Source organism: Bombus affinis, chromosome 15 (genome assembly GCF_024516045.1).
Source record: "Bombus affinis isolate iyBomAffi1 chromosome 15, iyBomAffi1.2, whole genome shotgun sequence".
NCBI lineage: Eukaryota > Metazoa > Arthropoda > Insecta > Hymenoptera > Apidae > Bombus > Bombus affinis.
Genome location: NC_066358.1, coordinates 9,135,889 through 9,157,637, shown reverse-complemented (window position 1 = coordinate 9,157,637; position 21,749 = coordinate 9,135,889). Strand labels below are relative to the sequence as shown.

Below are 21,749 nucleotides of genomic sequence, written 5' to 3'. Positions count from 1 at the left end.
CTACGGGCGCTCGCAACGTCTCGATCGTAAATAACCACCCTCGTGGCTGGATTTCTATTATAATAGCCACGCTGCACGCCGCGCAGTCGTAATAATTCACCGACCAATATTTATAAATAATTCATACTCTGGCGTGAGAATTTCCGCGTGCTTCCCGCGAAGGTAGCAAGCTGTTTCTGGGTTTCGTTGGTCGAAATTTGAATTGGGTTACTGACCAACACTGCGCCCGTTTAATGAGACCGCTGTCACGCTAATTCTCTTACACTCATCGAAATTGTTTCTCTCGAAAATGAACATGCGAAAGCTTGGTCGTACGTTGTCGGCGTATTTCTTCGTGGAAGGTAGTTAGAATGCAATCCATCGCCAGCTATTTTGATTATACTCGTACATCTTTTTATCGACTGAATGCCTGCACCGATTATAGTCCCTAAGATGTTTCGAGGTGTGAGTTTATGCGCGAGACATACGTACGTAAGATTTAACCGCGTGACTGTACAATTTCACTAAAAACTGGTCTCGTTGATTTGCATAGCACATTTCGACGCGTTTGAAATTATTCTTCGGAATTGTTACATATCTATGTTATTTCATGATTTATGGATCAAGGTGCTCGCGCTCGGAGGATTAAGGCTTGTAGGATAGTACAGGTGTTTTTACTCCTATAATGGTGTTGTAGATAGCTCGTAAGGACTGGTCGATTTGCACAGGCACGAAACACTTCTACGATGAATTATTTGAGTTTGAAATGACTCGAACTTTGCGAGCATTAAAGGAGTAATAAGATTGTTAGCTGTTGCTACATGATTTGTAAAGCTATTAGCTGTTATCTACCGTTGAAGCTTGTTATAGTTTGTTGCCGCCGTAGATCACGCATATATCAAATGTGATAAATTTTGAACTTCCAATATATTTGATAGACAGCCAGTTATAGATACGTACAGTTTAACGTGAGAAATTTAATTCCCAATGCAACGGCATATTTGTTATATCCTGGAATAAATTGACGTACAATTGCACTTGTCAAGAAATTCTAAGCGATCCATTCGATCCTCAGTCCGAAGAGTACATTTTCTCGAAATATTCTGCAATTGAAAAGTTGCGGTCTTGATAAGGGCCATCAGTTTCCTTGCTTATAATCGAGTAGCAAAGTTTTTCCCAGTGTCCTGGCATTTCTCTACAGATTCACGGGGATACAAGGCAAATATCGAGCGAAAATTGCGAAACGAGTAAAGAAAGGACACCATTCGCTCCTTCTTTGAAGGCAAAAATAAAGACCAGCGTACACGAAACCGGTAATTTTCACGCGTCGGTAATGAACAGTTTCCCAAGAGAACCACAGCTCGGCAACCGTAAAACAATCATCAGACGTTTCTTCAAAAACAAAAGGAGAAAAAAAGGTGGCGCTTCCACGGCACGGTAGAGTCGGTCGGGCGGCGAAACGCGCATTCCCTTAGAAAATGACACGTAACAATGTTACGCTAGCTGTGGATAAAGCCGGAACGAAGCAGAAGCGGAGTTTCGCTAACCGAAAAATTCTCTTTGGATGGCAATCGAGGGAAACGGGTCAGCAACGTATCGGCCCCACTGCGCTCCCGTTGCACTTGGCATCCTGTAATTTCGTAGTCGTCTCTGATTGCTTTTCTAGAACGCCACCGTCGGTCTGCCTCCGCCAAAGTGGCCACTTAGGCCACACAAGGAAAAGGAAGCTGCATGGACCACGGTTGAACAGTGACGGATGAGAGAAACGGATCAGGGATACCGCAAAACTTAGGCTTTAACGCGCTTTAAAGATTACGGTTGGTGTTGCTTTAATTCAACGAAGAATTTGCTTTTATTGGAAGCGATACGAAAATACTCGCAAATAGAACTGAACGAAGTATAAAGTCCGACTATCTTTCGAACCTAGTAAATTGCTTTCGATCTTCAAGTTTACGCAAACAGAGACGTGCAACGAACTGAACACAATTACAGGAAATTAATACACAGACGAAATATGAATAAAAGAAACTCGGCTTACGACGATTCACTGCTATCGCGTTTCGCGTATATCGGACATTTTTCATCGATGTATGGGAATTTTAGAACTAGCCTGTTGATAATAAAAGCTGTTAAACAGTAAACGTATTACATCCTGCACTGGTTAATCCAATTGCATTGGTATAACTGAGGCCGACTAATTAGATCATTTAATACGACTAGATGACTTTCTTTACTGTCTGTGCGGGAGATACAGTTCATCCACCTATTACTCTTACTTGTACTCGTCAGAGCAACTGTTAAATTCGACTTTATTGGACGAAAGAAGAAATAGAACAGATGCAACTTTACATAGAAAATTTAAACGAAACTTTATCCACGAGAGATCCTTTCGACAAGTAGTTGCCAAGAGAGAAGACACGCAAATTTATTCCAACTATTAGAAAACTCATTTCTTCCAATAATATTTCTTTTATCGATAATTGAACTATATCCTTGACTAAACAGCAATTATAATTAATTTCTGACATAATTTCTCGTCGTGAAACTCGATCGTTCGAGCAAATAATTTCGTTGCTAGAGAATTTCTTTGAAATCACCAAAGGTGCCGTATCTGCTAAACGTAAAAATACGTCGATACGTCATCGCTTAACTCCTAATAATTCACGATGCTACTGTTACGTAAATTTCTTAAGTAAATCTCTTAGTCCGTACATGCCGCCAAAGCCCGAACGGCGAGATCCTTTCCATCCCGAGCTCAGAAATCCCGAGAACGTTACCAAAGAATAACGGGGAATCTACTTTTTTGGACAAGCTGAAGTCACCAGCTAATCGCTCGTTTTTACGTAATTCTTCTCCCAGTCGAATCTATAGTACCAAACCGATCATCGGTCATTCTTAGCTACCCAATTCCTCGGCGCCGATTTCCACCTTGTTCAGGCACGGTTGCTCGATCATTCACAATCAGAGTTCGTTCAGAACTACAGTTATGTACTGAATCATCTAGTCGCGCCACCATCCCAACGTAATCGTACTTACTGGCGTCTTTTTGTTGGCAAATTTTCTACTATTAAACTTTTTACTCCTAATTGTTAACAGCGTAACGCAAAAACCCGTCCAAGACCGAGCGATTCTCAATTTTATCCAGATGTTCGCTTAGCTTCCCTTCATTCTGCTAATCGTGTTAGAGCGGAGCCACGCTGTAAAAACATCAGGCGTGTTACACCGTGCCTAGTCGCACCGTTTCGCGAGAACTTTCAACCTCGCCTAGCTCCACGACACGTTGGCACACGTAAAACCTGGCCAAGTTTAAGACCATCGCGTTGCTCTTCCGTCCAAGCTAGAAGCAAAAGGAGCCGCGAGACGCATCACCGTTCTAGCATCATGCCATGTGAACAAACTCGTAGCTACCGGTCCAGCGAGTTGACTTAATCCAATGAAACGAGTCCCCGGACGCGACTTCCAGGACGAGCCGACGATCCAGGGGGGACCAGCGTGTATACGTGACTACCGGTAGCACATGTACACACCGAGAGACAGACAGGGAGAGGCACGCTTAGCGCGGCTCAGCTTCGAACGGTGCCTCCGATCACGTAATCTGACTAATCGCTTCCGGTTTCGCGGACTCGCTTCCAGTATTATAGCCACGCGAGCTAATGCCAGGCCATGTTCGAGGCGCTGATGATACGGCTGCTGCACGAGCACGGTCCACTAAACAGAGATGGGCGAACCGGCGAGCCGAGGGAATGAAAAGAGAGTGGACCACGTGATCCACCGCCAACAGCCACGAAGCCGAGGTTAAACGAGTCGTTTAACCCTTGGCTCGTGGGGGGCCGCGGCCAACAGGGGGATGCACGTGGCTGCGCGCAGGGTGCTTTCGGTGGTTCGCTCGGCTGCATCGAAGAAAATATCCTATGGCGATGTCTGATGGAACGACTCGTTCCCGAAAGGGGGAACCGAGGAGTCGCAATTGCCGCGGTTACGGCCACCGTGCCCGGATCCTTCGAATAGCGCGCTATCTGCTTGGTCAATTAATAATATAATTTGCGGCGATAATGGGATTCTATTCGTGGATTGGCCGAGCCCGAACCACTGGATAGGAAGTCGTTGCCACTCTTGGTGCTCGTGTTCAGCACCAGGGGTTCGTGAGAGCCGTTTCGCCTAGATGGAAATGAAGCAGAGACGATCCTGGCTCTCTTGGTTCTCGTTCTCGGTTCACCATCCAAGAGTTTAGCCGCAGACCTTCAACGGTTGCTCATTCTCTATTGGTTATCGCGGTGTTCGCGTATTCACTGACGTCGTGGTGGTACCGGGGGTAATGCGCACTGCTGAAAACGTTATTGCTTTCTACGTTATTCTATTGATTTATTTGCGTCCGAGGGGACGAAAGTGTGTAATCCATTCTAGTTGCGTATTCAAAGTTATGTTGTACTTTTTAGCCGGTAAGCACGTAAATGCAATTTTGCCAACCAAATCGCTTACGTATCTCGTAATAAGCGTTATTTGCAGTACTTGAACAGAATCTAGTTGTTTCGTTGCAGATGATTTTTAAGCGTGCGCGTCCAATCGTACGAATCTTGTACGATGTTTCTTTTAGTAGAGATATAGAACCAGCTGTTTGTTCGTTTGCATTTGGATCGTTCTGCCGGTTGTCAAAGAGAAACTCGAAGAAACGTCGTCGATCGGGCGTAACCGAAACGCGTTCGACGATGAAAGTCGACGAATGCGCGGTCTCGCGAGCGTAACAGTACGAGAGCGAGCGACGCGTTGTATCAACCTTTTTCACGCGACTGTGACTTGCAGTATCGCGTCATCGACCAGCTTCCTGGATCTCCGCGGGTCTTTAAACTCGTTGCATCGATAGTGGCGTGCACTGAAAGACCTTGACCTACGGTAAAGGAAACAGAGCCGATGGTAGAGGAAGTAATAGCGGTCCAGCTAGTGGCTGAACGATAATGCCGAGCCTTGCAAGCCCCGTGCGCGTTAATTACAGGTTGCGTTGTTCGTTACGTGGCTTTTTGATTCCCTCGCGATCCTTGCCTCACGGGTTGATCGACTTTTTTTTTTAGAGAGATACACCGAGCACGATGGAGAAAGAAACGGACAAAGACGGAGAGAAACGCTCGAACTCGAGATTACTAGCTACCTGCCGGTCAGCGAGGCGTTCCATCGTGAAATCGACAACGCGTCGAGTGATACCGTATGTTTCTTCCTCCTAGCGACTGTTTAAGGGACAGCCTGTAATTAAAGATACGCGGTTAGCGGCTGTTCGAATCTTACTTTTCGTGTAATAAAGGATTCCGGAGTTCGTGCAAGAACAAGTTGTAGCGGTGTTTGATTTATGGTGGCGTTTAGGCTGATGGGCGTGTCGCGTAAAACGAAATAGTAGAATAAATGAACGTTGTTTACTGTTATTATACAGCGCGTAATATCGAAGCAGCGATACGAGCGAAAAGGCGATGATCTTTGTTTTTTATTTTAATAGAAAATACATCGATCATACGGATTAACGCTTTTCGGAAATTTCATTCGTCCAAGGTTCCGGCTGATTCCTCTGCTTCTCGACTTTTTCTCGTACATCGAGTACGCGTACGCAGCGAGAGAAACGGCGAGGACGGTGCATTCGCTGACGGTCGTTACCGATTGCCAACGCGGCTAATAGAACGTGTGGCATGTCCGTGGGTATTGTTAGCGCCTAACCGGCGCACTTTGTTCCCTTTCGAAAGAATGTGCAGCCGCGTGCACCCTTCTGACGTTGCAACACGACGATGCACCTCGCGGGTCCTCGTGACCGGTTTGCTCGAAAGGATCGTGGTATATCCTGATTACTGGCACAACCTTGCGATCACCGGGCAACGGAGCGACTCTGAGAATCGTTGGAGTTACGATTTCAAGGCTAGAGAATGTTGCAACTCGAGGGAAACGTTCTCGCGCGCGCTCGCATTCCTCGAAAAAGTCAAATCGCGTCCGCGTCTCCATCTCGTTTAACATTCTATCTGTCTTTGCGAATATTTTCAATCTCCGGCGGCTCATCGTTCAATTTTATTGAAGAAAGAAAAAAACAAAAAGAGAGAGAGAGAGACGAGATCGTTGATCGGACAAGATCTTCGTCAAACGAGATGTTCGGCATGCCTATAATTTGAGCTCTGGAAAAAATGCATCGCTATCAGGAAACCATTACCATGGGAAGATGAAGCGAACAGAAAAAGCTCGTATCTGCTGAGAATCGTCATTAACGCAGGCGGTAGATTGAAAACAGATGTTGCATAGACGGATGAATCGAAACTCGAAATTTTTGGTAATAACGCGTGCCGGTATGCACGAGAATGCAAAGAAGAGAGACACGAGAAAACACATTTGAAGCCACAGGCAAGAGATGTTGGAGAGTCGGTAATGGTCTCAGTGATTATTTTATCATTATCCGTAATGGTTTCTGGGTATGGGAGATTTGGTTCGTATTTATGGAAAATTAATAACTGGATGATACTTGCAAATTCTGCGGCAGAATGCAGCGCCGTCTCGGCAACGACCAATTGGAAAGCCGTTTATTTTGCAACGCGATAACGATCCTAAGCACGCTATCCAAATGGTAAAAAAATATTCGAAAAATTTGATGCCTCGATTTAAATATCGTTGATATTACCGAAAAATTACGCAGCAGTCGTGTATAGGAGAATGGAACCCAATCCCGTGGCTATTTGCTATTGCCGCATCCGCAATTACGCGCAAAACGAAGCGCAATTCGAAAATGTCAGAGCGCGGAATAAACAGCACGAGTCCATTCTACTTTGGTACTTGGCAAATCGATCGGAACGCGAGGAATAGTTGCGCAACAAAGCACGAAATATCACCGAGCGGATCCGTTCGGGTAAATCGGTAATCGGTTTCGAAACGGGCGTGAACAGAAGAGAAAAAAGAAGCGAAAAACGCAGCAGATTAGTCGGCGGTAGGGGCTGGTGGCTGGCCAGCCCGGAAGAAATCGAAAGTGGCTCGACAAGAGAGCCGGGACAAGGTCGTAATCCCAAGGAGGTTGGAAAGGAGAGAAAGCATTTAACTGAATCGGTGTGCTTCACCGGGCCCCCGTATTCTCGAAAGTATCGACGCGGCACGGTTGCATAAGCAACGATCCTAACCCGAGGCTATGGGCGAGGGATCGATTTAATTTTTCGTCTCAGCCTACAACGTACGGTTTACGAGTGAATTTACGAGGATCGTGAACGTATCGGTCCGGGGACGCTGTGCAACGATCCCCCAAGATAGAAAGTCGAGATACTACCTACGTACGCGATATATAATTCGATATTTGTTAGAACAGACTGATCGTGAGCTTGATTAATGATCGGGCAGCGACCGCGTCAGTGTTACTTACGCGCGTCAGATTGCAAAATTTGTCGCCTGTGCTGCTTTGGAATACGATAAGGTGGTGTCCAAGATACCGTTTCTTCTTTTCTTCTTTTTTTTTTTTTTTTTTTTTTCATACGAGTAGAGAGGAAAGGCGATGCAGACTCGTAAATGGTTGTACAAACTCTGTTTCGCGTTGTACCGCGATTACAAATCTTTTACTTTCGACGTCTTAATTTGTAAATTAATCTGCGATTGTAATCAAGGTATTTAACAGTTTTTTCCCAATGCTATAAACGTTTTAGAATACGAATACGCTTCCAAATTGGCACTCGTTTAATGATCTCTCGTGGTACACAACGTCTCTTGCTTTATATGCTAACTGTTACTATCACAAATTTCCTCTTTGACGTTGTTACACGTAAAATGTTAATCCGTTTAATGGCAATCTGAAGTTTTCAATTTGAAATTGAACAAAGGTCCTTGGTGGATTGAAGGTATCGAAACGCTTCATTGCCAACGCTAGAAATAATACGTCACGACGATTTCTTTTCATTGAACAGAAGTCGCCATTGATCACGGTCGAGCTGACGAGAAGATGAAAAACGATCGTATCGATTCAGTTGCAAATTGTTACGCAGAGCGTGGTGAATTATAGCGTTAAATAACCAGGTGTGAACGACCGTGGTACAGATCGTATGCCGGATTAACAAGGATACACGTGGCGATCGTGTGTCACACATTTTCTTCAGGGATATGTTACAGCGATTAACAGGAACTAGCGATGGAACTAATTCTAACAACGATCGAAAGCCTCGAAACAAATACTCAACGACAGCCATACGGCAAAACGCGAGGGTGTCTTTTTGCTTCTTCGAGGAAATAAAATAAATGGCACTCGAAGAGCCAAAAGATTCGCTAAATCCGTCCGCGTATCTTGTTTCGACGTTTGAAATAACCGAAAAATAAATTACGTTCGTAGCATACTAAACCAACCACCCTGAAGAAACACACGCTGAACGAAACTCGAAGAACCAAAAACCTCTACCGTATCCTTACGCGCATACCACGCTTGCAACGTTCGAGACAACCCGCAAATAAATTACAATTAAACCATACCAGCCTGCCAGTAGTTGGCTGAAAAGGAACACTAAACGAAATTCCAAGAACCAGCTGACGGAAAAACATCGAGCGGCGAATCGAAGCGACCGTAGAATCGTAGAATGGACGGCTTGCTGCAGCCAGTGTATAAGGAGGCTCGATACGGATACGTTGGCCGAGGTGTCAGCTATCGGACACGCACGACGGCGCGACGTACGCGAATGGAACGAATAATCAGCCACGTTGAAAAAGCGGTGGAACGTTTTCCGCGAAACTATCGCGAGGGTGTCGTTCCCATCGCTAACAGGAACTCGTTCCACCTTGAACGGTGTCTTCCGTGTGCATAACTGTCGCGGCCCGGTGTGTTACGCTTGAAAAACGAGCCAACTATTTCAGCCGGTGATTATTACGGTGGAACTATTCAGGCGGGAGTTTAAAATGACGGAAACCATGGCAAAGATATACGAGTGAGAGGAATCGCTGAATGCGGTTGAGATTGCGCGTAAACGTATGCCGGGGCCGGACCGGCTCGCCTTCGGATTGATTAATTCGCTTTTAATTGTAAATCGTTGTAACGGAGCAACACGGAGCTCGTCAACGGATATTGCACGCGCGCTATTACACAGTGTGCGGAACGTTGGATACCAGCGAACCGTTGTTTGCATGATGAAAAGCTCGATGATATACGGTGACGATAATTGCAGAACGGGTAATCGAGCGGCTCACTGGGAAAGTGGAACGTACAACTGCGTTTCTTCTAAAAGCGAAATAAGTACAAGCAACGTTACGTGATATCTGTGTTTATCTGGAGTATGACGTATAAAAAGTTGCAGAGCAACGTTCAAATTATTCAGAGTACTGTTGACAACTAGTTTGAGATGGACGGTTACGGTATTCATGAGTACTCTTCGAATCAATTAGAATGCCTGACGGGGCACCTAGATATATCCGTATTGATTAATTATTCCGCTGATCTTTTATCAGGGAAAGAGAACAGAAGAATGATCTTAATCGACGACTAAGTACTTCGAGAAAATTTGAAAGTACGAAAGTCAATTTCAGACAGTCATACAACGCGATTGCTTCCGTTTCATGTTACGTACGAAATCAAAAACTATTACACGTCAAATATCATGTTGGCGAACGTAACGAAGTTATTTCATTACGTAGATAAGGTTACTCTAAATTTTAAGTTAATACGTTGCGATATAATAACGTCCAGGTTTCTTTCACGCTATCCACGGACGCGTTCAACGAATCTCTCGCATATCAAATATTCGACGAGCTACAGTTTTCGCCGTTTTACGAGCAGAATTTTCATTGCTACTTTTGCCAACGAGCAGGCGTTCTGCGTATTGTTTACATAACTGCAAAACCACGTAATAATTTTCTAAAACGAGCGCGAGTTCACGGATTGCGAAAAAGCCGTGTTAGAAAGCGCACCTTAAAGCCAACGTAAATGTCAACAATTGTTTACGGAAAGCGAATGTAATCGGTATTTTTGTTTGATATTAACACGGTTGAAAACTCGCCTGTACCCACATAGTAGCGCAAACAGCGCAATTTTATTACCGTGAAATCTAAGATTCGGTCTTTACACGTCCGCCGATTAATGGATAACAAAAAGCAATAGAAGTTTCTATTTTGGAAAGTGGGACAACGCACTTTGAGTGTTTTCTATATTTCTATATTTGGTTGACCACGTTCAATTACGCGGTATCATTTTCCAAGGAAATTTCTATCGTTTTATACCGTAGCATCTACTGTCAACGATAGCTACTCCAATATTACACGCATTTATCGATATTCGATCCAATTAACAATTTTGTCTATCCTTGGCTAATAAATTCATTCCGGCAAGGCAAATAACAGGATTGTTACGACACGAAGCTGTCAACGAATCGTCGATCTCGATAGCTGCGAAAATAATATACGTACACAGAGTGGAGCGCGTTAATAGCGCATCTTCCTGGAACACGCGGATCCCTCGACTTCCTAGTCTCTCGCGGAGCGATATGCTGAAAAATTGCCTTTCACGCGGCGATGTTACGTGCGACGAGTCTCATCCGAGTCAGCGGGTTTGGGAACGAGGCGAGCGTCCTTACAATACCGTTTGAATTCCTCCGTTCGTTGGAATAGAGCTCGGCTGGAAAGTGCAGTCACGGAAGCTTCCTTCGTGTATAACGTAATGCGTTTATCAGATTCGCGGTAATATCGCGCTGATTATGTGGACCCTGGGAACATCGGCTACCAAGAAAGTGTTTCTTACGAAAAGGCGCGACCTGGAAAGTTCTGCTTACGCCAAAGTATCCTTATCGTCTAAGTTTAAGTACGTGTGCACGTACTATTGACTCGGCTCTGTTAACTCGTATAAATCTAACAGAGAAATAAAATTGTTGGTAAGATCTTCTTGCGCGTGCCGACGCTTTGATTAATAATCGTCGTGCAGGATAAGAAATATCGATATATTGATAGTGGTAATTGATTAAGACGATAGAAATGGAAATAACGTAAATTCTATATTAATGGCAACTAATTGAGGAAACGAAGTTCCAGTCTTTCGGTCGTTCGTGATTGTAACAAATATATCGATAAATACAATACAGACGATAAAAATAGTAGTAATATATTTACGAACATTTTTCATCGCACCTAAATATAGCTTTTCTAAAGCTTCGACTTTCTAGCTAATCGTAAAGGTACGAGATAACAAATGTGCAAGTATTAATCACGTCCGGCACAACGTACGTTACCCACAGAAACGAACTCTCTCGAAAGTTTAAACCTTTTCAATAAATCCAGTTACGCGTACGACAACAAGACGCGCGTCTTTTGACACGGGATAACGAGTAAACATATTTTTTGAACAAAATCCGCGAGAAGAAACTCGGCCTGGCAAGCTGAATAAGCGAGAAACAATTCAGTCTTAATCGTCCGAGCTCTATTCGAGGGACGATTGCAACACACTCTGAATACAAATATGGAAAATTTCTCAACATTTAGCGATCGTTGCGTTACAACGATTTATCTCGTTTATCCAAAGAGATAAAGAAATAAAGCAGGGAAAAAGGGGGGAAGGAACGCGCAATTCCTTGAAACGGCCTGCCGACGCTAACCACTGAGAAATTGCATGGTCCAGTACGATCCATTTGCAAAAACCCATTAATCCCGAATGATCACGCGTGCATGTAACGAGCAGCACGAACAGTCGCGTAACACCAGGGAAAAAGTACGACGATCATGAAGAGGCAGCAATTTGCCCACGGTGATCGTTATTTATCGTCGATCCCTTGGATAGGAACTTCTGAGGAACAGCAGAAGAAGGAGGAGGATATTTGCATGGAAAATCGACGAAAAGACGAGCGACCGTACCGGCGGACGAAGGCCGACTTGCGCAACAACGCGTTGAGACGATGCGATGGTCAGGGATCGGTCATACGCCGTGGCACGTTGACACCTATCATTTATATCTCATCACGTCCGTGGAAATTTAGCAGCCGGCACAGGGGGAAACGGGCCCCAAGACAAATTGAACGCGTCAGCGTGGATGGAATATGGACCATGGAATATGGCTGACGCGTCGAGAGTGAAATCTTGCGTCGGGTAATTTGAAAATAAAGTCGGATGGGCTGCGGTGTAAGTCCAGGGATTTTGTTGGACGATTTGGACAAGTCGGATTGCGAACGACGTGGCTGGAAGTAATTTGAAAGGAAGATTGAAATTCGGTACTGTACGTATAGTGGGGTTGACGGCTCGAGAGTCCTAGATAACGTAGCTTTGATACGCGTTCTGATCTTTTGAAAGCGAATTCGAGGGACGAGAAGGTAGATCGTGGTTGTAGGAAAGTCGTAATTAGCTTAACCCTTAGTAATTGAAATATCGTACGATTTTTAGTCGCGATGGGCGTTCGCATTCGCCGGATAAAAACTTGCTCTCCTTCTTATTCGTGCAATTTGCTGGAAAAAGTGCGTAACACCTATTCCATCGTCCATCCACAGCTGTCTTATCTCTTTCAGCTTCGCTTTTTACCAGGCGAGTATTACTCGACCCTAAAAAAAAAGACTGGCAAATAGCATCGCCTCATTTGGTAGCTAAATTCATTTGCTCGTAAAGCAGCATCAATTACGTGCTGATGCACACACCGGGCTAGTGCGTTCACGCGTGTCCACGTGCACGAGAGCGAGAGAACGCGCGAACGAGAGAAAAGGAGAGAAGACTCGTTACGCAACGTGAAAGTCGTCGACTGGAATTCATTCTTACTTCCAGCTTGCCCTGACCTCCGAGATAATGAGAGTGATCTGAATCTGAATAATCTGGATCGGTATGTATTTGGCAATGTTCACGGGCCTAATGAGTATCCGTATAGCCTGATTTCTTTTTCATTTCTCGCAACGAACGATTAGCATACGGCTCCGTTCCTCCTTGCGTAATTTTTGCCAATGTAATTGCTTGAGTACGTACTTTATATACGAGAGCCGCGTGTGCGTGGGTAAGTACGTGCGAAAGATTAAACGATATTATCTGGAGGTGACGTTACGCGTGTGTCAGTACGTTGTCTTCGCTGTATAAAACTCTGCGGTAAAAAGAAAGTTACGTCAATTTTTTTGTCAGACCCTAATTGACCGGTACCTTTGATCCAACCGGTATGGTAGCTCGAGGGGCCACCCGATACATATTTCGGCCATTGCTTTTGACGCAATTTTGCGTGCAATCCGTGTGAGGTAATACGTTGATTAGAAATTGGGTAGCTTTCGTACGTTCTTGCTGTAACATTTAAATAGGTTAATTTACGCAATTGCACGGTTGCTTCGTAAACGAAATATATTTGCCGGAGCATCGATTTCAGGAGTTCACAGTTCGGCATAGAGTCGCTAAATTTCTTTTCTTTTTTTCTTTTCGACTATCGTTATCCGTCTTTGATTTCATCTCGCTAAAAAACTTTAACGATCAACGCTGTTACCGTTTCCACAATCGCAGACCCAATTTCCATACAACCGTACTTTCCTCGACATCGGAGTTGGATCCGAAGGAAGTTAAAAACAGAAAGAAAAAAAGAAGACTCGCGAGACAGCCTAGCTGTTGGTCCACGAGCCGAAACATCGTGGAAGAGCCACGACTCGACTGCATTGTTCACGGGACACAGGTTAATCGAATATTAATGACGGAACAGTACCAGCTAGCTGTAATAGAACGAACTGCAACGGCGATGCATTAAAATGTATATCATCGTACGGTGGCTCTTTACTTATCTGGATGTATCGTGTTTGAGTAACGGATCGCAGCTTGAAATATGTGAAATATCGCCTAGTTGCCACTACTATTCCAACTATAAATCGATCGAGGCAACTTGACAAAAATTTGACGAGAATCCTTCGAAGATTTAGTCGACATAGCAGATGGCGAATGTTTCTTTATTTTCGTAAACGTGAAACGGATCTACGATAGTAAAATCGTTTATCGCGACGAAGCTTGGAAAACCGATAAACGACGAAGAACGTGAAAATTGGTCGGAATGGAAGAACGTAAGAAAGTAATTAAAAGTTCCTGGAGTTAAATTTATTACGCGGCGTTAAGCGTCGAGCAGCCTCTTTGTCTTTGGGAAACGAGATTGTAATTTAATCTAACCTGACAGTCGTGGCCTATCGACGATAAATTCCGACTTGCTCATAAAACCGAACGTGCTGTATCGACGATAAAACACCCACGTTAATACATTCGTGGAAAGGACGTTTCGCGGAAAGGACGAAACAATCATTGGAACTCGCGCATTAGTACCAGCTGTAAATCAATTCAAGATGGCGGAAATACGATGTAAACCGCTTGCAAATCGATTCAGCGATTTATACGCCTCCATTGTACGTGAAGCCGGGACAACCGGCGGATGTTTTTACATTCGACTATAAATTATCGGAAGAATCGCGCGTATATTCTGCAAATCGTCGATAAATTATTAATTTAAGCCTGGAACCTCGCGCGGCATGATCTATCGCCGATTTTTCCAACGTTGCTGGGTCGTTTAACTCTTTGCTCGAGATCCCCGAACGATCGATCTTAGGAGGCGAAGAGATCTATCATTTGACCGGGTAAGACGAATGATATCGCTGAATGAAACGGGTCAAGTGCGCGTTGCGATTTCGCGAAAAGTTATCGAGCGTCGATCGACGATAACATCGATGGCACAGACGTGAGTTTACGAAAGGCTAGTTTTTCATCGGCAAGTGGAACAGCCATTTCCACGGTGCAACGGTAACGTTTGTCACGTCCGTTTCAGAATGAACCGCGCGAACGCGTTAACGAACCGCTGCTCGACGAAACGAGCACTGTGGAACGACGGTGCACCGGGCCTCTGACACAGATGCCATCGCTTGCGTGTCCTGGCTTGCACGAGAAAGCGAAAATTACTATGCCAACCGAGTGCGACGACTGAGTTTCTCGTAGTAATAAGCGTAATAGATATATCGTACATGCAGAGTTATAAAATTACTCGACCTAATGCAAATTACCATCGATTACGAACGATCGAAAATTTATAGCTCTCGATCCTTGGATATTAGCCGATACATTTTCCACGCATTTGTAGCAGGCTAAGCCTTTTGATCGTTCTAGCCATCTCGAGCTTTATTACGATATCGTATCTGCCCCCAGGATCGTAGAAAATATCCTGCGAGCAGTTTGAAATAGACGTTGGCTAAAGAAATACGCATCTGCATCGTGCCTTTAGCCACGCATTTGCGCTCCATGAACTAAATGTTAGACGTACATTAGGCGAAGATTCTGCACACGTTGATAAAGTTAAAGGCGAAAAGATCGGAAGCAAGAAAATTTTTGTAAGAAAGAAAAATCGAATAATATTCACGAGGTGATTCGCGTTGGTTGCAGGCTGGTTCTCCGTTGTGTCGAACAACAGTGGTACCGGAAGTGCCAGGGTGTACCGAAGAGTAGGAGCATTAGTTCGAGCCGGTGTTCCGGCGTTTTTGCTTGCCAAACCTCTGAGAGCTTACACGCTGACACACTCGAAAATGGGTAAGTTTTAATAATGTTTAATCCACTTGTACAGTTACTTTGTAAATGACACGTAATTGCACGGCTCACCAGGAAACGTTTCGTTCGTTCGCTCGTTACGATCGTAACGTGGTTGAAGTAAAACTATGTACGACGAGTGCTACAACGCGAATGCATGATAATATAACATAATGATAATGCGCGTTTGTAATAGTTGCTCGTTTATGATATTATAGAAGTTTTCAAATGCGATGATCACGCGTACAATTTCGCCAAGTTCCCGGCGAAAACGAACGCGTTAGCCGGCAGCCACCGATCGCATATGGTATTCACGCGTTACGCCGTTTCCAATGAATCAGCTGTTTCGTTAATTACGACTTCCGTTGGTCGTATCGGCGCGGTAAAACACCAAAGCCTTTTTGCTCGAATCCAAATAGATGACCTTAACGCGATGTAGCGGTATCTAGGGAAGAAAAGTAACTGAGAAATTTATGAGGAAACCACTCGTTTATGAAGTCATTATCTTCCGTACTTTCGTTTGCTAAAAGGAAAACGAAAAGTGCGCGTCGTAGAGAATTAATGGTAGTGTATACTGGAAAGGTTTCGCTGTCGGATGATTATTTTAATGGTGAATAACGTTCCTACGTATGAAGCTTAGAAGGCAAACTAATAAAGGTTGTTGCATAGACAAGCTTATACCGTTTTCGATTAAGTTTTTACGCGCGAATTAATAGAAAATCGAAAAATACTTAACACCGAGTATCCTGTAAACGTTGCTTTCGAACTACCGGTCCACCGTCTTTCGTACGAAAGCGTATATATAAAAAAAAAATAACGTTTACCATGGAACGATTTAATATCGTACCATTGACAGTGCTATAAAATACATACAATAATAAATAAATGCGTGATTCATTCCGCGTTCCTATAATCTCTCCCTCGCACATCCAGTGGTCGGGTAATCGGCGTTTCCCCACAAGCAACGTTCGAGCAATCAAGATTCTAGCGTAAGAAATACAGTTCCGTAGAAGAATTCGAAAAACCCTCTTTGCACAAAACCTTCGGTAACCCTAAGGACTTAATACATTCATCATAACGCTACGACCATCCTCCAACACCGATACCATCGACAATACGGAACACGATCACGGACGGATCCGTGTGAGAAGCCCACGGTCTTCCTTCACGGGCTACGAGCGTGAAACCGTGTCGAAGTCAGGATTGTCCCTATCGAGTCTCTCGTCTAGGACGTGACAATGCATCGGGGTCCGGTGCGTGCACACAAACACGGCGCGTGCACTCACGCACGGTCCGCGCGAAGGATTATTCCCTTGGGTGCAGCGACTGGCCGTGACACGAATGTCAATGTGTCTGTTAATGCGAGTGGCCGGCCGCGGTTGTTCGTGCGTTTAAACGTAGGCGAGGAGCACGTAACGTAATAGGCACGCGGCCCGGTGAAAGCCGCTGGGGTTCTTACGATACGCACGGCCCTCGTGCCATTATGCACCATAACGATTATGGTCGCGCCATATTCTATCGCCAGTTCTCTCCTGCTCGCCGACTCTCGCGATATTCCACGTTCAAACCGAGTGAAATCCCGCGAAACTGCCAGCCCCTTTTAACCCAAATCGATCCGCAGCCGTACTTAGTTTACGAAGCAAGGGAGCAAGTGATTTCGTCCTACGGAGGCCGCGGTTAGCTCGTCGTTCACACGGGCAAGGTCTTCTTCTAAAGATTTTTCATCGGATTATGAATCGTGTATGAAAGGTAGTTGGTGTACGACACGTTAAATCGGCGTTGTTCATCCTCGGACACGAACGTATACGGAACGACGAGCAAGTCTGGTCTTAAAGATAACGCGTAAGGTACGTCTCTATGGTATACTAGACGTTTTAGCAGAGAATGGTTAATCGGGTATAAAATTAGCGAGGAAAATTACTGGATGTTAGTGGACGAAAAAACGACAAATACGATAATAGTGATATTTGTTGAAAAAGAGATGCACAAAATCGAGAAAATCGTACGTCGCCGGTGTTCTGGCGTTAATACTATTATTAGCTCGGTTGGTTAGCCTAGGAAGAGATTCATTAGACAGAGTACTGGAATAGACTGGATGGATAGAACGGTAAGAAGCAAGGTGGAAGCTGGTTTGTTAATGATAGCGTGGGTAGAGGCAAGTTAGGTAATTGGAATAACGAAGTGGAAGCTACTTTGTTGTAAACTGCGAGTAAAGCTATGTGTTAGAATTTCTAACACGACGACTTTCACAGTTATTAGAGAACACGATGTTCGTGATAAGATAGCGGTACGCGAAAGTACCGGGCCATAGAAATCTATCGTTACAGTTACTGGAAATTAATTAACCCTGTAAATATTTCTTTCGTTGCTCCACTGATCTCTTGCGGAATTTATAAGTTCGAACAGCAACGATATTTCGTTATAATTCTTCTTTTGTCAGAGAAACAGATCGTCTAGGCTCTAAAGAAACCGTCGTAAGCTAAACTCTAATAACGAGTTAAACTCGAGTGGTAGACTAAACTCTAAATAGATCATCATTATCACAGGCTTGGGACGTAATAACGATTCAGAGCAGAATGATAATTTCCGTTTCAGAGAACGGTAACCTGAGGGCTCACTATACAAAAACGACGGTACGCGCCGGGGAAGTTCTGCGACTGGCCGCGGTTTTCCAAGACACGCGGAGGGCACCGGTTTCCAGTGGTATTTCCGGTGTCGTTAGTGGTGTCCCGGAGGGCAAGAGTTCAAGGTCGTCGGAACGAGATCAGTACGCGCAATGCCTGGATTCTCACGGCCACGAGTTGTTCGCGCCGCTTTCCGCCAGAGGAGAATTCTACGCGACTTGTCAAAGCGGAAGCCTCGACACCGGAAGCGACGCCGTGCTCTACAGGGTTCATCAGCTTGCCAGAAGGGATCTTCCCCTTAGGGTAAGCTCGAGCAAAGTATTTTCTTGGAAAAAGTGGATAGCGAGTTTCGTTCGATCGTCGCAAGAATCGCAAAGCTTGCGACGCATAATAACGATCGAGTTCGGAAATTTCCATCGATAGGTACGGCTGGTTGCCGGACCCTTGCCGATACCACTGCCACGAGATTACAGTGGCCTGATGCAGCTGGAAGGCGCAACGAGGGGTCCCATAGTATTAGGATGCGCGGTACCTCTGATGCCCGAGAGGCCTGTACCAAATTCCACGGTCCCCGAGCTACTTGAACTGGTTGCCACAGGGCCAACGGCGCCCCGAGTGAAAAGGGCGCGATTAGGCTGCCCTTCCGAAGCACGGTTGCTGGCGTCGCCAAAGATGCAACGGTTACTTTCGGCTTGCAGGTAAAAATCCACTTGACAAGGATCCAACTCGTTTCTTTGCTTTGTATCGTTCTTTCTCTCGTCTCTGTCGCAAATATCTTCGACGATTCATTGATGGTGAATTTTCGTTGAAATTCCAGAAGAGCACTCGACCAGAGAGCAACGGAACCACGCGTGGCGCCCCCGAAGCCGCCCTGCAGCGGCGGCCAATTAAAAGAACTGCATCTGAAGGAGATCAAATCCAAGCCAGAAGCGAAACCGATTCTTCAGAGTCTAAAGGAGGGGCTGGAGCACATTAAACGAACGACCATCAGGGATCGTAGCAACAGTCGAGCGAGTAGCAACAACCACAGCTTCCTCGACCGGATCTCGAGGATAGCTCAGGGTGGCAGAAGCAGGAATCCAGCCAAGAAATCGGCCTCGTTCACGTTCGCTGTTCGGCCGGAAATCGGCATGAGGTCCGAGAGATACGCCAGCCTCGAGTCAGAAACGAATCTACTGCAAGCATCCCCATCCTCGAGACAGCAAGTTCAACGATCGGTTTCTACCAGTGTGTTGGAGGTTCAGACTCAACAGGACCTCGATCCTCCGTATTCCAAGGTCAGGGACAGTTTAACTCCATTACCATCAACGCCGCCATCGAAGACAGAGGAGATCTATGCGGAGATTTGCGAGCCTACGAACGTTAGTTCTCCGGAAGAGAAACCTCCTCCTCCTCTGCCTCCAGGAGGGAAGAACGGGACCAGAGAGAAAGACAGAGGTTACGTAAAGCTGGCGTTACCTCAATCCGAAGTGTCCGATTTGAACGCCGGTGACGAGGAGGAAGGGATTTACAACACCGTCTGCTGATCGTCAACGATTCGAACGAGATATCGTGCGATCGACAAAAATAAATCGCGTATGACGAGTGACTAAGAGACATTTACGGTTCGACGTGATGGAATGCAATTTCTGGTGTCGATGGTTCACGCTGCTCGAAATAATCGAGCGTTCGCTCGTACCGAATCGAGAAAGGAATTGCTTAACGTAGAATTTTGATATCGAGATGCGCTAAAGAGAAACGAGGTAGGTACAAATATCGAGAAATAATAAAATACTTGTTTGATTCTGACGACATTCTAGGATATAACGAACGCGTAATCGGTTCATCGATCTATCTGTAATCTCTGGATCGATCTTAAAGCTACTAAATCGAAAGTCACTGTCGAGTTTCCATTGCGTAAAAAATGAAACTAAAAGAGGAATAGTGGAGAGGAACATCCTGCTAATTATAATTTCCCTTCTGCGAGATAAACAACCTGTTCTTGAACGGAACGATCTTTCGAAAAGCTCTACTCGTAAACAGGATCAGAGTCTCCGATGCACCTGGTAAAAATCGATCAACGATAGTCGCTAGACGACTAACAACAGCCGGCGGGCACATCTCGATTTTCAGTCACAACGGGACGCATAAAATTTCAATTTCTACCGCGACCGATGCCTACATCGATCTCCAACGAGCCAAGCGAGTGACGTTCTAATTGTATCGAGCAGGTTGGATCGCGATTCGCGACGAATCGTTAGGATGGTCGCGCGGATTCGATCGCCAGCACTCGTCGACACATTCATTAACACACGGCGGACATTAACCATGGATACGCATCGAGCGCAGTCGTTGGTAGTCCATTGACGGGGATAACGTGCCACTTCCTGGGTCGGACGGGAGAACCGTTGGGGCAGAAACGCCGCTGCGGCGCACCAGCGGAATTTACAACGCCATTTGCCCAAGAAATTATCCTCCCGGCGTCTTTTTCTCCCCTTTTTCCGCGGCGAGAGAGCGGCGGCGTCCTCCACGGGGAACCGGACGGAAGATTTACAAGGCTGTTGACCGGGGAAAATGATCGCGTAATTGCGGTCCCACGTGTGCGCAGCGGATGTAGCGGGTCTCGTTGGGACGCCGTGCCACTTCCGGTACACCGAGGAATCTGTGCTGCGACCGATCGATATTATTAGAAGCGACCGATGACCCGTATTCCTCGATCGACACGGTGTTTGCGTGCGCGTCACCGGTGAAATTCCATCATTTCGTAGGTTGTGATCTATGTTTCGATTCGTAAAAGACTACGGTGGATGGAGCGAAAGATAGCAAAGTTACGGAAGAAATAGTTCCTTCTTACTTGGATGCGTGCGGACGACTTATCTTGCGACGTTTATATTTTAGAAACGAATCGTTTTGATGCTTGAAGAAGAGAAAATGGAAGAGCATTTGCGAACATTTTTGTACAGTTGTTGGTAACGTTGCGGCGTATGACGATGGTTGCGACGACGACCAGCGTTTTGTACATTTGTTGATACTTCGCGTACTAGTTGCGAGCGCTCACGAGAAACGATTTGTAATTTTCTTACTGTATAGTTATTATTTTAAAATACACTGATTTCCAGTTAACACGTGTGATGTTCTATTTTTAGTCGTAGAGAGCGAGATGATACCTGTTACCAATTATAACGACATCCGAAACGTTCCGACTTCTCGTTATACGTACGAGTAAACTAATCAAATGCTTTAACATCCGCGGTACACGCTGAAATCTATCGATTAATCGTTATACCGCAATTTTCCTTTGAAAATAAAGTTTTTCGTCGAAAGAAATAAATCATGTCGAGAACAGTCGTACCTGATTAGCTTTGAAAGTTGCGCGTTAATTAGAGATAATTTTGAATAGATAATGTTGTAAAGGTACGTGGACTAGAAAAACCGTGAAAAATACGTAATAATAGCGTTACTGATGAAGAAAGTAATTTTTTACTATATCCGGTTTCAATTACGTATCATTAGCCTTTCGTTCCTATCATAATAGAGCATGTCTGTTGATTTATGGTACATCCAACCAGGATATATCATTTGCGCGTGACTCTTTTGCGACAGAAGCAAAACCATTTGTTACGCTTGGCAATAACGTTTCATCCGCACGATTTAATGTAATATAATTCGAGATCTGCTCGTAGAAAGGAAATTGAAAATTCTATTCCG

At 45.0% G+C, this 21,749-nt stretch overlaps 1 protein-coding gene across 3 annotated transcripts in view; it reads left to right on the top strand.

Annotated features, from left to right (window-relative positions):
* Positions 1–21,164, top strand: part of LOC126924676 (uncharacterized) — a 44,995-nt gene extending 23,831 nt beyond the window's left edge. For 2 of the 3 annotated variants that reach the window (XM_050739409.1, XM_050739410.1), the window contains exons 3-6: positions 15,298–15,441; positions 18,034–18,365; positions 18,486–18,760; positions 18,880–21,164. In XM_050739409.1, the coding sequence (XP_050595366.1) occupies positions 15,298–15,441; positions 18,034–18,365; positions 18,486–18,760; positions 18,880–19,588 (1,460 nt within the window). In that variant the 3' untranslated portion in view covers positions 19,589–21,164. The remainder of the gene's footprint in view (positions 1–15,297; positions 15,442–18,033; positions 18,366–18,485; positions 18,761–18,879) is intronic. The other variant, XR_007713625.1, reaches the window with a different exon arrangement.
* The last annotated feature ends 585 nt before the right edge of the window (positions 21,165–21,749 follow it).